The sequence below is a fragment of the Carcharodon carcharias genome, chromosome 14 (genome assembly GCF_017639515.1).
Source record: "Carcharodon carcharias isolate sCarCar2 chromosome 14, sCarCar2.pri, whole genome shotgun sequence".
Lineage (NCBI taxonomy): Eukaryota > Metazoa > Chordata > Chondrichthyes > Lamniformes > Lamnidae > Carcharodon > Carcharodon carcharias.
This window is the reverse complement of record NC_054480.1, coordinates 131,555,532-131,572,518: the sequence shown is the minus strand read 5'-3', so window position 1 is coordinate 131,572,518 and position 16,987 is coordinate 131,555,532. Positions and strand designations below refer to the sequence as shown.

At 40.8% G+C, this 16,987-nt stretch overlaps 1 protein-coding gene across 1 annotated transcript in view; it reads right to left on the bottom strand.

Annotated features, from left to right (window-relative positions):
- Positions 1-15,762, bottom strand: part of LOC121286867 (CUGBP Elav-like family member 4) — a 422,600-nt gene extending 406,838 nt beyond the window's left edge. The window contains exon 1 of the mRNA XM_041204044.1: positions 15,519-15,762. Coding sequence (XP_041059978.1) covers positions 15,519-15,699 — 181 coding nt within the window. The 5' untranslated portion in view covers positions 15,700-15,762. The remainder of the gene's footprint in view (positions 1-15,518) is intronic.
- Positions 15,763-16,987: the final 1,225 nt, after the last annotated feature.

Genomic DNA, 16,987 nt, shown 5'->3' with positions numbered 1-16,987 from the left:
TGTCGCCCCTTCCTAATTGTGTTTGAGAAGATGGTGATGAGCCCCCTTCTTGAAGAGCTGCAGTCCATCTGGTGCAAATACACCTACCATGCCCTGAGGGAGTTCCAGGATTTTCATCCAGTGACATTGAAGGAACAGCGATATAGTTCCAAGTCAGGATGGTGTATGGTTTGGAGGGGAACTTTCAGGTGGTGGTGTTCCCATGCACCTTCTGCCCTTGTCCTTCCAGATGGTAGTGGTCATAGATTTAGAAGGTGCTGTCGACAGAGCATTGGCAAGTACCTGTGGTGCATCTTGTAGATGGTACACACTAGCTGCCACTGTGCACTGGTGGTAGAGGGGAAAATGCTCAAGTTGTTGGATGGGATGCTGATCAAATAAACTGCTTTGTCCTGGACCCCATCCACTAACTTAAGCATTCACTCCCTCCACAGCAAAGAATGGTTCCAGAGATGAGAAACTTCAGTTACCTGGATAGAATGGAGAAGCTGGGGCTATTCTCCTTGGGGCATGGAAGGTTGAGAGGAGATTTGATAGAGGTGTTCAAAATCATGAGGGGGCAGAACAGAGTGGATAGGGAGAAACTATTTCCATTGGCAGAAGGATCCAGAACAAGAGTGTTTTTATAATGATATAAAGGCACCAATCACTCATGCGTTCACATAAATGCCAGGAAATGACCAACTCCAACAAAAGAGAATCCAACCTTTGCCCCTTGATGTTCAATGGCATTACCATCACTGAATCCCCCTTATCACATCCTGGGGGTTACCATTGACCAGAAACTGAATTGGACTAGCCATATAAATACTGTGGCTACAAAAGCAGTTCAGAGGCTAGGAATTGTGCAACGAGTAACTCACCTCCTGACTACCCAAAGCCTGTCCAGGCACAAGTCAGGAGTGTGATGGAATATTCCCCACTTGCCTGGAAGAGTGCAGCTCCCACAATACTCAAGAAGTTTGACACCGTCAGGACAAAGCAGCCCGCTTGATTGGCACCACAGCCACAAACATGCACTCCCTCCACCACCGACGCACAGTAGCAGCAGTGTGTATCACCTACAAGATGCATTGCAGGAATTCACCAAGGCTCCTTCGACAGCATCTGCCAAACCCAGAACCACTACCATCTAGAAGGACAAGGGCAACAAATAGATAGGAACACCACAACCTGGAGGTTCCCCTCCAAATCACTCACCATCCTGGCTTGGAAATATATCGCCGTTCCTTCACTGTCGCAGGGTCAAAATCCTGGAACTCCTTTCCTAACAGCACTGTGGGTGTACCTACATGGACTGCAGCGGTTCAAGAAGGCAGCTCACCACCACTTTCTCAAGGGCAACTAGGGATGGGCAATAAATGTTGGCCCAGACAGCGAAGCCCACATCCCATGGATGAATTTTTAAAAATTATTTCAAGTAGGCATCTGAGAACATATATACATGGATAGAAAGATTAAAGACATCAGCAGCAGGGCTGTGTATGCTGTTTGCTGCTCACAAGCCAGAGTGAAACTGAGACTGGATCACATGACACACTTCCCTTTAAGGCATATTACAACAACAAGGACACCGATTTAAAGTGAATGTCAAACGTACCAAAGGTGGCATAAGGAAAAACTTACTTTATACAGCGAGTGGTTAGGATCTGGAATGTACTACCTGAAAGTGTGATGGAGGCAGATTCAACTATGGCTTCCAAAAAGGAATTGGAAAATTAGCTGTAAAGCAAACATTTTCAGGGCCAAGGGGAATGGGCAAGGCAGTAGTTCTAGCTGAGTTGCAATTGTAAAGAACTGACAAAGACATGAAGGACTAAATGGCCTCCTTCTGTTCTGTAACCATGCTATGAAAGGGAAACTATGAATATGTTGCCTTCCATTACCCATGATCTTGAAAAATTGGTCCTTAAAGGTGTATTTCCCAACCTAATCACAATCGACCATGGGCTTACTGGATATTCAGTTTTGATGATGGGTCCATCACAGCCACGCCCAAATCCATCCTCACTTAACATCCACAATTCCCACAGGGTGAAGAGTGGAATCTAACTGATTTTTCCTTTCCTAATCCCAGATATTGAGGGCAATTGGAGTTTGCAGCTCAAGCCAAGGTTTTCTAATGCAACAATTTATATTTATATAGCTCTCTAGCATAACAAAACATCCCAAGGCACTTCACAGGAGCATTATAAAACAAAATACGACATTGAGCATATAAGGAAATATTCGGTAGATGACCAAAAGCTTGGTCAGAGATGTAGGTTTTAAGGAGTGTCTTAAAGGAGGAAAATGAGATACAGAGGGCTTTCCAGAGGGCCTGGGCAACTGAAGTCACAACCACCAATGGAGCAGTGATTAAAATCAGGGGACGCACAAGTGGCCCAAATCAAAGAACTACAGATATCTCAGAAAGTTGTGAGGTTGCAGGAAGTTAGAGATAGGGAGGAACAAGGACATGGAGGGATCTGAAAACGAGGATGAGAATTTTAAAATCAAGATGTTACTTAACCAGGAGCCAATGTAGGTCAACGAGCACAGGGGTCTTAGGTGAACAGGGCTTGGTGTGAGTTAAGACACAGACAGCAGAGTTTTGGATGGCTTCAAGTTTACAGAGGGTAGAATGTGGGAAACCTGCCAGGAGTGCATTGGAATAGTCAAGTCTGTAGGTAAGGAAGGCACAAATTAGGCTTTCAGCAGCAGTTAAGCTGAAACAGGGATGATGTTATGGAGGTGGAAATAGGCAGTCTTTGTGATGACAAGAATATGATATTGGAAGCTCATCTCAAGGTCAAATATCGCACCAAGGTTGCGAATAGACTGGTTTCATCTCAAAATGTTGACAAGGAGAAGGATAGAGTTGGTAGCTGGAAACCAGGTTTGGAGCAGTGACTTAAAGACAATTGCATCTGTCTTCCCGATATTTAATCGGAAGAAATTTCTGCTCATCCAGTGCTGGATGTCGGATAAGCAGTCTGATAATTTGGCAACAAGGACGAGTCGTCAAGATTGGTGGTGGTGGTGAAGATACAGAGCTAGGTATTGTCAGTGTACATGTGAAAGCACAGTGCAGGCATCAAACCTTTGGCTTTCCTAGTCTCTACAGTTCAGTTCCACACTGGGCAAAGCACTCACCAACCAAGCTTTCAGGGGAATTGCCCCACCCAATTCTTTTCTGATTGTGTTGTACTTCTAACCGTCCAGTGAATGCTATTGGCAAGAATAGTTAACAGGTGCACACACAAAGGTAAATACATGTACACCGTTTCCAGTATGATCACAGTTTCATGATCAGGAGCAGGAACCCTGCCCAATTTCTACTCGCATTGCCAAGGGCACATATTGGTCAACTATCTCACTCTATGGCTGCCCTGGTCAAGATTTGTTAACTCAACACAGACCAGAGCTAGAAACTGGTAAGTTTATCCAGGGAGTCTTTGGAAAAATTATACAAATAAAATTTCTTTGTCTTTCTATTTTTGTTGATTTAGTTGAGGAGTGTAGAAGCCTTTTGTCTTTGTTGATTGCTCAGATCCAGATGAAGCCCCATGGGCCACACTGAAGAGCAGGAATTCCGAATGGTGAATGTGTTCTAGCTGCATTCTAGCGCCTGTGCAATCTCTACACAAGATCTAATTCCATAATCATGTTAATTTGCATATAGCTCAAGCTACTAATCTTGGTGCCCCAAATTGGGAGTTATTCACCAATGAGGTAACAGCACTAAGAACAGGTCTTTCCAAACCGCCACAGCATTGAAACAGGCCAAAATCAGCAAAGGCCAAAATATATCAGCACAAATAGGACTGAGTTTACTGGGCTCCAAGTCAGGAAAATCCCGGACTGGAGGGCCAAAGTTAGCCCAAGAACTGTGTTTTCAATATTCCTAATTAAGCCAAGTATTTTCTTAAAGCGTGAATATCAAGCATGTCACTGAAGGAACTGAGTTCATTCAGTAAATTGTTGGGAATAAAACCCCCAACTTTTAGTCATTGTATCTTTGTCACAGGAGCCGCTCAGTACTCAATCCTTGGCGCTCAAACCTATGATGTTATTTTACTGCTCAAAACCAAAATATTCACCTACAAGGTGCAAAAAAATTAATTCTCAGTGAATATTTTTTTAAGCATTGTTCCTGATGAATATTCAATATCTCCTCTGTAAATGAAGGTCGATGCTCCTGGTGGGACCCAAATTGTGCAATCAGCTCCAGACACCATTATAGCCTTGGTCCAAACATGGACAAAAAAGATAAATTTCAGAGGTGAGGTGAGAGTGACTGCCCTTGTTATCAAGGTAGCATTTGACTGAGTGTGATATCAAGGAAAGCTAACAAAATTAAAGTCAATGGGAATCAGGAGGAAACCTCTCCATTAGCACAAAGGAAGATGGTTGTGGTTGCTGGTGGCCAATCATTTCAGTCCCAAGATATCACTGCAGGAGTTCCTAGGGTAGTGTCCTAGGCCCAAACATCTTCAGCTGCTTCAACAATGAGCTTTCCTCCTCATTAAGGTCACACGTGGGAGTATTCGTTGATGTTCAGTACCATTCGCGACTCCCAGATACTGAAGCTGTCCGTGTCTATATGTACCAAGACCTGGACAACAGTCAGGCTTTGGCTGCTGTATAGTACAAATGTTACATGCCACTTAAGTGCTAGGCAATGACCATCCCAAACAAAAGAGAATTTAACCATCTCCCCTTAACATTCAAAGGCATTACCATCACTGAATTCCCCACTATCAAGATCTGCCATTTTCAATTGACCAGGACCTTAACTGTACCTGCAATATAAATACTATAGTGACAAGAGCAGGTCAGAGGCAGGGAATTCTGTGGTGATTAACTTACCTCCTGACTCTCCAGAGCCTGGCCATCATCCACAAGGCACAGGTCAAGAATATGATGAAATAGTCTCCACTTGCCTGAATAAGTGCAACTCCAACAACACTCAAGAAGCTTTCCAGGACAAAGCGGCCAACTTGATTGGTACCCCATCCATCACCTTAAACATTCACTCCCTTCACCACTGGCACACAGTGACAGCAATGTCTAACATATACAAAGACACACTACAGCAACTCACCAAGGCTCCTTCAACAGCACCTTCCAAACCCATGACCTCTACCATCTAGGAGGACAAGGGCAGCAGATGCATGGGAACACTACCACCTGCAAGTTCCCCTCCAGGCCAAACACCATCCTAATTTGGAACTATACCTTTGTTCCTTCCCTGTCACTAGGTCAATGTCCTGCAACTCCTTCTCTAACAGCACTGTGGATGTACCAACACCAAATGGACTGCAGCGGTTCGAGATGGCGGCTCACCACCATCTTCTCAAGGGATAGGCAACATAAGCTGGCCTTGCCAGTGACACTCCCATTTTTTAAAAAGTGAGATTCCCTCAAGATTTTAAGCTGTTAATCACACACAAGATTGCTTTGGTAAGAGAGTAGAACAATGTCCAATGTATGGACTCAGAAGTTAGAACATTTGACTCAAATCACAAAGGATCTGGCAGCTATTTCCTGGAAGTAGTTTTCCTGTCTTTAGTTTTCAAATAGGCATTTAAAAAAATTAAAATATCACATTAGTAAATCCAGCATCTGCTAGTGGTTACTATAGGTGTGCTTCTGGGTCACATGGACCAGGAGGGTTCCAGCTTTGATTGCCAACCTATGCTGAGTTTGCTGATCTCTGACAGGGTTGACGTTCTCGATTGCTATCTGCTGGAGAGTGTATGTACATACATTGGGAAAGAATAGTATGAGACTCAGTTGCAATGACCTACAGAGATGAATAGCTTGCTGACATTTACTGTCTAGGCACACACATAAAATCGTCGCATTTTACAGCACAAAAGGAGAACAATTGACTCATCGTGCCTGTGCTGGCTATCTGAACAAGCTAACCACTTTGCCCCACTCCACTGCCCTTTCCCCACACAAAAAGACAGAAAGGCTTGCATTTATATAGTGCTTTTCACAACCACTGGGCATTTGAAAACATTTTACACCCAATGAAGTACATACCTTCTTGTTCTTTTACTTTTCAAATATTTATCTACTTGCCCTTAAAAGCTACTATAGATTCGCTTCCAACACTGTTTCTGGTCGGGCATTCCAGGTTCTAAAAACCTTTTGTGTAAATATAAAATCCTAACCTCTCATTCTTTAGATTATAATCTTAAATTTATGCCCTTTAGTTATCCTGAGCAATGGAACCAATGTCCCTATTTAAGGTAGCAACTTTGAACATTTGAAGAAAGTGAGGTTACTAAATAACGGCCGACCCCCGTGAAACTGGAGAAAACTGGGTGGGAAAGAATTCTACACAATACACAGCAAAGGTTGAATGAAACATGCAACATAATCACGTTCATATTATGAACTGAAAGGTTGAATTAAACTAATTTAACTGAATGAAATGCTTAGATAGAACAAAAAAATCATATAACGACAATCTTCCAGTACGGGCACAAGAGCTTCCTTATTGAACAACTGTACAGACCAGAAAGATTGACAAGTTTAATTGCTGATCTGTGCTGAGTTAGGTGATTGTAGTGTTTAACTGTTTGGTGTTTGATTGTGTGTGTCTGGTATCCGCTTTCTGTTCTATGTGTGTGATTTATTAAGCCTGGGTGTGGTTACTGAAAAAAGAAATTAAACTGTAAGCAAATAGCTGTAAGCATAAAAGCAGACATTTTAAAGCATTGAATAAAACTTCTGCTACAAACATATAAACTGCAGTGTATCATCTTTGCATATCTCCAAGGCACAAAACACAACACTGATCTCAATCAGGATGCCAGGGATGCTGCAATTTATTCAAAATCCTAGGGCTAGGGAGGGAAGCAAAAAAACCCAGCTGGTGTTCCTGTCCAATATTATTGTCCAATATGGGCTTGTGTGGCTATCAGGTGAGAAGCAGAGGATCGCCGTTTTGGCTATGATGCCTCCCTCACACGTTCAAATAGCTTGCTGACACTCACGAGGCTCAACATGAAGTGTGGACAACTAGAGGCACTGGAAGGCACCTGAAAGCTGTGGAACCACAGCCCAGAGCCAGAGCTTCCAGGGGAAATGGAAGGGAGACTATTTTGGGGAAAAACAAACAACTTCAGATATTATTCTTCACTGTTTAAATTTAATGGAGCATCAGTAGCAACGGGATATAATTCAAGCTGGAATGCACCAGCACACCACACAATTCTCATCACACTAACCCTATATTACAACAGTGACTATGCATCAAAAGTACTTCACTGTTAATTGTATATCAATTGTGTTTAATTATATGTAGGTGGGGGGCAATAATTGGGGTTTCACTTGAGAATACAAAAAAAAGAGACTTAGTGAAACTGTGGTGTGGTTGAGTTCAGAGGTACATGCTTACATTTATTTACAGAGTAAAACATTATAAGACTGAATAAAGATTGGCTCCAATATCATCCTTAACCAACTGGCTATTGGGAATAGAATACTCTGACCTGATGGCCTACACCCCAGGGTCTTAAAGGAAGTGGCAGCGGAGATAGTGGATGCATTAGCTATAATATTCCAAAATTCCCTGGATTCTGGAAAGGTTCCAGTGGATTGGAAAAATGCTAACATAACGCCCTTATTCAAAAAGGTTGGGGGGGGCGGAGACAGAAGGTAGGAAACTATAGACCAGCTAGTTTAACGTCTTTCATTGGGAAATTGTTGGAATCCATTATTAAGTAGTAATGGGACATTTGGAAAGTCAAAATGCAATCCATCAGAGTCAACATGGTTTTATGAAGAGTAAATCGTGTTTGACTAATTTGTTAGAGTTCTTTGAAGATGTGACAAGCATCCTGTACATGTAGTATATCTGGACTTCTAGAAAGCTTTTGATAAGGTGCCACACAAAAGATTAATACACAAGATAAGATCACACGTAGTTAGGGGTAATATATTAGCTTGGATAGAGGATTAGCTAACCAACAGAAAGCAGAGAGTTGGGATAAATGGGTCTTTTTCTGGATGGCAACCTATAATTAGTGGGGTGCCACAGGGTTCGGTCCTTGGGCCCCAACTTTTTTACAATCTATATTAAAGACTTGGATTTAGGGGTAGAAGATACTATACTAAATTTGCAGATGACACCAAAATAGGTGGGAGAGTAAGTTGCAAGGAAGAAATAAGAAATTTACAAATGGACATGGACAGGTTAGGTGAAAGGGCCAAAATTTGGCAGATGGAGTTTAACGTGGATAAGTGTGAGGTTATCCATTTTGGTCAGAAGAATAAAAAGGTGACTTATTATTTAAATGGAGAGAAACTTCAGAACACTTCAGTGCAGAGGGATCTGCATGAATCGCTGAAAGCTAGTATGCAGGTACAGCAGGTAATAAGGAAGGCAAATGGAATTTAGGCATTTATTGCTAAATGAATAAAGTATAAAGATAGGGAAGTGTTGTTGCAACTGTACAAGGCATTGGTGAGACCACACCTGGAGTACTGTGCACAGTTTTGGTCCCCTTACTTGAGGAAGGATGTAGTTGGACTGGAGGCCATTCAGAGGAGGTTCACTAGATTGATTCCAGAGATGTGGGCCTTGTCTTATGAGGAGAGATTGAGCAGTTTAGGCCTATACTCGCTGGCGTTTAGAAGGATGAGAGGAGATCTAATTGAGGTATCTAAGATGCTAAAGGGGATAGACAAAGTAGATGTGGAGTGGATGATTCCCCTTCTGGGCCATTCTAGAATGAGATGTCATTGTTTTGGGCTAAGGGGTGGTAGATTTAAATCAGAGATGAGGAAGAATTACTTTTCTCAAAGGGTCGTGAATATGTAGAATTCACTACTTCAGAGTGCAGTGGATGCCAGGACACTGAATAAATTTGAGGAGATGGACAGATTTTTATTTAGTAATGGGTTGAAAGGTTATGGAGAGAGGGCGGGAAATTGGAGTTGAGGCGAAAATGAGATTAGCCATGATCGTAATGAATGGCAGGGCAGGCTCGAGGGGCTGAATTGCCTACTCCTGCTCCTAGTTCTTATGTTCTTATTGTCTGTAAAGTGCTTTGGGATGTCCTGAGGTCAGGAAAGGTACTATATAAACGCAAGTCTTCCTTTCTTAGCCCTTTTCTAACAAAAAAAAAGTTTGCCAAGCACTTTTCATGAAGGCAGTACTTATTTTTCAAAAAATCATTCACAGGATATGGGCATCGCTGGTAAGGACAAATTTTTATTCCAGATATTTAATTAATTAAATTAAAATTCCCTAGCTGCCATGTTGGGGTTTGAACTCATGTTTTCAGATCATTAGTCCAGTAAGATAACCATAACGCCATCATGCCAAGCAAAGATCATATTAGAACTACATGTACTACAAAAAATTTAGGAATAATTTTCCAACTTTTCAGGTAGCTTCACAGACCAGCAGCACCCATTAGTATTTAGGGTGAGCAATTTGTGTTCAGCAAAATGTTCAAAAACTCATGACACTGTTCAAAGAAGAGCCAGAAGTTCTCCCCACTGTTCTGGCCAACATCTCTTCTTCAAATTACAGCATCAGGAACTAGTTATTCATCTCATTATTAGTGCACAAAGTGTTTACCAATTTAACAAAATAAACTACACTTCAAAATAACCCATTTGAAATGAAGCAAATTGAGCTGAGCATCTTCATAATATCACACCATTTCATCCCATTGCTGTGTCCAAACCCAAGTCATTTTTTTTTGCTAATAGAAATTAAGGGATAAATTTTAATCTGACTCGCAGGGCTGGGATCGGCTGGAATCCAGGTTTTATAACGTTACGTAATGGTAGCAGGTATTGTGAATTTGGGAGCAGAGGTCTTTGCACCCATAACTCACTGACCTCTGCACTTAAATTCCTGATAAATGCTGCAACGTGCTGGGATTGTCGATATGTAAAATCTGCCCTTACCACCATTTCAGAATCATGGTCCAGTGTGATCATAAGGAGGAAGAATTTGCATTTTTTTTAAACCTTTTATCATGCACTTTTTGGAATTTAGGTACTTGTGATGTAGAAAACACCAACAAGATCCTGCAAACAGCAATTTATGATGTTGTTTAAGAGATAAATAATGGCCAGTACACTGATGAGAATTCTACTACTCTTCTTCAGGTAGTGCTCTGGAATCATTTACATCCACATGAGAGAGCACACAGGGCCTCAGTTTAACATCTCATAGGAAAGATCCTCCTCCTCCTTCAGATACTATGCCCTAAGAGGGCATTGGTGACTATGGACTTCCATTGGGTTGGTCCATGATTATGCTTGGCAAAGTACTGCAGTGGTTTGCCGTTGCCTTCTGCAATATGGCTGACCAGGAAACTCTCTTATTACTTGCCATCAGGCATATTGGAAGGATTTACAGGCTGATAGTCAATCTGTTTGGTATGTTATGCACGCACCTCATAGGAAAGATGCTCCTCCTAAAGTGCACTGCTCTCTCAGTACTGCACTTAAGTGTCAGCCTAAATTTTATGTTTAGGTCTCTGGACTTGAACCCAAGACCTTCTGACTCAGAAGTGAGCGTGCTAATACCAAGCCACAACTGATACCTACTCTGATGTAGAGCAGCAAATGTCACCACTCAATCACAGCAGATTCCTACACTGAGCTTCTTCTCCAGTCCGGTTTTATTCACAAAATATTGCTTACTAGGAGTGACAGTCATTCATTTTGGCTTTAAAATGTGATCTGTTTTGATGCATTTCATGTTAAAAAAATTGACACGTGCTCCATGTTAAATGAGTTTGCAATTTAGATCAGTCTGATTATCAGTGTTACTCCTAGCATTTCTCTCATGTTGGCAGTTCAGTACAGATAAGCCCCAAGCCTACCATCATTGTTCAGCTTTTGTGGCATGTTCCCTAATTCATGCTGCTAGTGTCAAACAATGGGAGTAGCGACATCCGAACAGTACTGTTGCAGGTCCCTAAAGCTTGCTTCTGTGAGCTTATGCCTAAACGCACTAGATTTAGGAAAATGCGAGAGAAATCGCACAGTCCACATCAGGTAAACAGATCTCTACGGGTGTACATTTCTCACCAGCTTGATTTGGATACACTTCAACGTAAAGATGGATTTCTCCATGTACTAGGTGCCTAATCAATCAAGAAACACAAGTGAGCAAACAGTTGGGCTCAAAAGCTTTGCTTTTGAAACAGGTTTAGCATCAACAATCACTTTTTGCTCTCAACCTCACCTACCTTGGGCAAGAGTATAACATTCTAGTGCACTAACTACCTCAAAATACAGAGATTAAATAAATAATAATCCAGATTCAAAAAAGGAGATTCTGAAAATGGTGCCAAACATACATTCTCCAAACCAATAGCAACATGGGATCAGAGATGAACAATCAATATAGAATCTCACTCTGTAGATTTTAGTCTATCAAAAGATTGGCAACAAGAAATCTGATCAATTCAATCTGTAACATTGTTGCTCTTAAAACCAATAAAATGGGTTAAAGACTCTTAAAACAGGCATTTAATATTATAAAGTAAGGAAGTATGCTTTCCAAATTGATAGTTACGTGAATTGATAATCAAAGACATTTCAAGAATTGGCATTCATACTTTATTGAATCAATTGTGTGTATATTTTAAATGGATTTTCTATGCTGGAAACTGTGTTGGCCTCCCAATATCAGAAAGGGTATATATTTTTTAATTCTTTCATAGGATGTGGACATCACTGGCAAGGCTAGTTGCCCTTGATGTGGTGAGCCACCGTCTTGAATTGCTGCAGTTCACTAGTGTAGATACAACCACATTACTATTTAGCACAGAAAAATGGTGAAATTGGCCTTTGGCATAGTGCAAAACCACAAAAAAATTGGTAGTCACCTTTACATCTTGCCTGATTTTCTACTCCATTGACTTCACTTGAAAAGAAAATCGGACACGGTGTAAAACAGGTTAACAATTAATTATTGTTCATTTTGTAGTATTGTCGTAGGCCTATTTCAACCATTACATTTCTTGAGAGGGTGGACAACCAATATCTTTCAGACCATCAGGGGTTTAAGCTCTTATCCAAATTGAGATTGTTCTCTTTGGAAAAGAAAAGAATTGGAGGTAATCTAATGGAGGCTTCAACATTACAAAGAGGATTGTCTCAGATAAATTGTGTGCAGTGCCAAAGGGAGAAGAGTGGCAAGTTAACAAAATAAATGTTAGATATACCCAGACTGTCAGATAGAATCTTTTCACCCAAAGGGTAACAAACTTGAGGAACTAATTACTACAATACTAAAAAAGAATGTGCAAATGATTTGAAGACCCAACTTCATGTATTTTTGTTGATGGAAAGGGTTAAAGGATAGATTAAGAACACACACATTGTGAACACAAAAGTTTGTCCATCAAAAGGGAAGCTAAGGACTATTCCTCTTCCTGAAATGCAATGCAAAAGCAATCAAAGTAGAAGTACTGACATGCATAATACACTTGTTATTCCCTATTGCGGTTACATTTGTTCTATTCCTGAAAGCAAGGGAACTGAAGCCTAATCTTTACGCACTCGAGAAGCTTTAATTTACCGAGATACGCATTACGAAGTGGGAATGGTTAGCTCAGTTGGCTAGATGGCTAGCTTGTGGTTCAGAATAACACCAACAGCAACGGTTTGATTTCCCCCTCTAGCTGAGCAAGACTTAGGACCTGTCTCTTCATCCTGCCTCTGAGAGTAGAAGGCAATAGCAAACCACCGTTGACAAAAACTGCCAAGAAAAATGGCTCAGAATGTAGCTTCAGCAGACACTAAACTAAGGACCTATCTTTGAGCAGAGTACACGTGATTACAAACATGCACCTCCAAACCCAACAAACAGTTTCAGTCTATTCCTAGATATAGGGCCACAAGTGAATTCCCAGTTAATGCCTACCACTTGAATAAATACTCAATTAATATAAAAGTAACAACGGTTTAAAAATTTAAACAAAAAGGGAAAAAAAATGAGCAATTTAAGAAAAGTTACCATAGCTGCAGATTGTAGTAAGGGACAAAAATTTAAATTTAGCACCCTGCATGTGCAAATCAGTTCATTATAAAGCAGAGGGAGCTGTTCATTGCATTGCTATTATTTCTACAATGATCTAACTCTGCATTTTTCTTTAAACAGAAAAACCAAGATAGAGGGCCAAGCCCTGATAGCGCAGGACACCATCAGGGGTTGAAAAGAATAGGAAAGATAAGGTAAATCGAGAAGCAGAGAGTGGATGATGCTGAGCTTGTGTTTGAAAAGGAAAATGAGCAGTTAACTCCAGCCCATCAAATTGTATTCTCAATATTAGGAAAGTTTTAATTGCAACAAGTATAAAAAAAAATCTTTACAATAGGATAGTGATTGTTAGTTAATTCTTAAACCCAAGGAGGGGCACAACAGGGACATAAACCCTACTGGGCATACATGCAAAATGGGTCTAACCAAGTATAAGAAAATACAGAATCAGTTCAGCCGGGTGGGTGTGTATGAAAGAGGATGAATCATCAAATTCAAAACATTCAAAAGAAATGAAAGAGCCCAAAAAGACATGCCTTCTCCCAAATTTTAAGGGGATGAAGAGAAGTCAACAGAACTTTGTCACCCAAAGGGAAAGTGGGTCAACTCATGCGTTCCTGAAATGCTAAGCGCCTTCCCCAATCACATTTGAGCAAGGGAAAACAAAGATGCTGCTGCAAAACAGTATAATGTTGGGCTCACACATGTCTCAAGCATTTTGTTTTAGAAGGCAGCAATGGAAATACAGATTTTTCTTCTCTGGTGCTTGGGTTATCAGATTTACTGGCCAGCCATCCTTGACCCTGAAATGACAAGTCGTCCCAATATTGGCACACAGCCTCACACACACCTTTCACACCACATCACAAAGCCGTTTGCTTCTTAACTCAAAGTCGTTGCATATAGAAAATAAATACCCACATTAAACATATAGCAGGTGCAGCTCCTCAGATGGTTTGTGACATTATATAAAGCAAAATAATGAGAGAAACATTTGGAATGGTGTTTGTGCAAGTGTTTTCATGCAGGGAGCTCATTACTACATATTGTACCATTTGGTAAATAAGGCTTTTAAGCAGTAAAGCAGAAAATTGGTTTAAAAATTACACAGCCATGGATCACACTGAAAATGTTTATCTGTAATATATCACACTGTAAATGTTCTGTCTCAAGCAAACACAGTAACCATCACCAGGACTCTACTCACAGCTCCCTCATTCACAGAGAAACAAACCAGTCCAAATGCTCTCTGATGAACTACAACCTTGGATGTTGTATAATGTTGTTTATAACCAGTCATTAATACAGGAAACAGCTTACACATCCGCCCTTGCTAACACACCCCTTGCTGTGGTGCTCAGGTACCACAACCTCACAGAGCACACATCATTTGTGGCTCCCTCGTTTTGCAGGAAAAAAAAATCATATCAAGCTCATCTTCCTAACTATAGCACAACCTCCAACATAATATGCAATAATTCAGCCTCGCTAACTGGGAGGGAAACTGTGTAGGAATAAAAATTAAGTATCTGTAACATCTTCCTTGCCAGGCTTCTCGAATTGTTCGATTCCGAAATACATAGGAGCTACTGGTTATATGGTCAGCTTTTACAATTAAAAGTTGATATGAAAAGAGCACCTCTCCAAGTCGCAAGCATTTGGGTTTTCATTAAGAGGCGAAAAGTAGAGAACAATACAAAAAGCTGTGGTGGCCGTTACATTCATTTAAAGGGTTTATTCTCTATTTTTTTTTTGGTGAAGTATTTGGTAAATCGGCAACGTTGGGAAATAAATTTCACCAAATATTGTCGTGGCGTTGCAAAGATAAAAAGCTCTAAACGTGCCGGATGTCACGGTAAAATATAAGGGAATTAATACACAACCGTTCTCCCACGGAAGGAAGAACTAACGACGGAGCCTCGAAACTGAACTGCGATTGAAGACCTCGCTTTTATGCAACTTGTAATCCTTAAAACTATGTCATGTTAACGAAACAGTTAACCTACTATATCAGCTTTAGTAGACAGAATGCACTTAAATTATCCCAAAAGAATTTACAAAAACGAGGATAATGATTTCTTGGGTTCAAATTGACTCTTTAACACCTAGACCCCTTGTTTTAAAAAAGAGTAATTGTAATTAGGGTTCAATTTGAAGAAAACCCCAAGTGTTACTTTAAATAAAATAAAAGATATAACTATAAATTAATGACAGAATTTCTTCTGCCAATGACTGTAAAAGAAAAATCAGTGACGACATTTTAATTGTAATTTTAATCAGATACCTTTGTGTCTTGATTAATTCAAGTCTTTTAATTTGATCATCGTCATTTTCACTGAATAAATACAGGTTGTTCAATATTGTCAATTAAAGAAACTAAAAGAACTAGAAATATTTTTAAAAAGGAATTATTTTTAAATCTATTAATATCAGACTCTCTTTATGATTTCCCATTAACTGCTTTGCTGCCCTATGCTGTAGGTGGTGCTGATGCTGTTCAAACCTTTGTGCATGCCTGTGAATCGGTCCTTCAGAACAGTTAACTCATATATCTTCCCAAATTCCTCAAAGAGGGGCTTCAGGTCATTCTCCTCCAGGTTCCGTGGGATCTGACCAATGAACAGCTTAATGGCGTCGTGGTCCTTCATCTGGCTGTGGTTGTGCTGAATATCAGCTCCGTTCATGGGCTTTAACTGGTGCTGGGGCGGCTGCTGCTGCTGTTGTTGCTGTTGCTGCTCCTGCTGCTGAGCTCTGTCTGCCTCTCTCAGTCTGGCCATCGCTAACCAACAGAATGAAGAACACAGGAGGCATCACTCAGCTGTACAGAAAAAAAGACTTCCTGTTTCAGCCTGTGTGCTCAGTGGTGACACCCCTTGAGGACTGGCTGTCTGGAAAAGCAGTTTGTATATTCCCCTTTCAGTTTAGCAGCAAGCAAGGTTTAAAGAGATCGCTGTTAATTAACCCTTGGAAGCCATGAGTTGCTTTGTTATTTCTTCTATTAAAAACTTTTGCACAATGTGCACAAAAGCAAGATGATAGCCTGGCAAGAAATGCAAAATAAAATACACTCGTATTAAAACCAGTCACCTGAACACTCCATCCAGCAAAAGAGTTCTATTCTTTACACAAAAACAGACACGTACACCATGGACATTAGTAAAAATAGGCTCAAGATACAGCAATCAGTCAAGCAGGATCACTCCAATTGCTTGCCCATGTTTATATATTTAATATACACCTGAGTGATCATGGAATATGATCATGCAATGTCCGGTTCACTGGAAGCCTTATGGACACCACAGGAAACTGAATGCTTCACTGATCCAAATTTCAAAATTGCCATTTAAAATTGTTTTCCGGTCACTGACTTTTAGTTTGGACGAGCTGTCCTCAACAGAGGGTTGCTTGTAGCTGTTCTGGTGCCATTGGGCAATGCCACTGCTTTGCAGCCTGTACAAAATAGGACACACATACAGATCTCCCAAATATCTATTTGCAATCAACATTTTTGCAGCCGATCGGTGTTTATTTTTCAAGTTTACCTTTGAACGGGGTGAATGGCCTCCTTCTGTGCTGTAACTATTCCATGACTCTATGAACTGCTCAGTCTCTTCACAACCCCCCCTCCCCCCTGCCCACCCCAACCCCAGGGGTAACTGAGAGGAAAGAACATAAACAAGACCGCGTGACTGATTCTCACTCAAGCATCAGGATGATGACAATCCAGGCTCCCAGAATTACTCAAACCCACAGAGGAGAGAGGGCAGACCAGGAGGCCTCGAGTGAATTTGATTTGCAGTTTTCAGAATATGCATGGCTGATTAGTCATCATTTGCTAATAGTTTTCTTTGTCTGAACGTCAGAAAAAAAATGAAATGAAATTTTGCATCCCCTATCAGTTTTTCTTCCTGTTATTTTACGCTGACTGAGGTGAGCAATTGCACTACTTGGCAATGGTACACTTTCCATTTC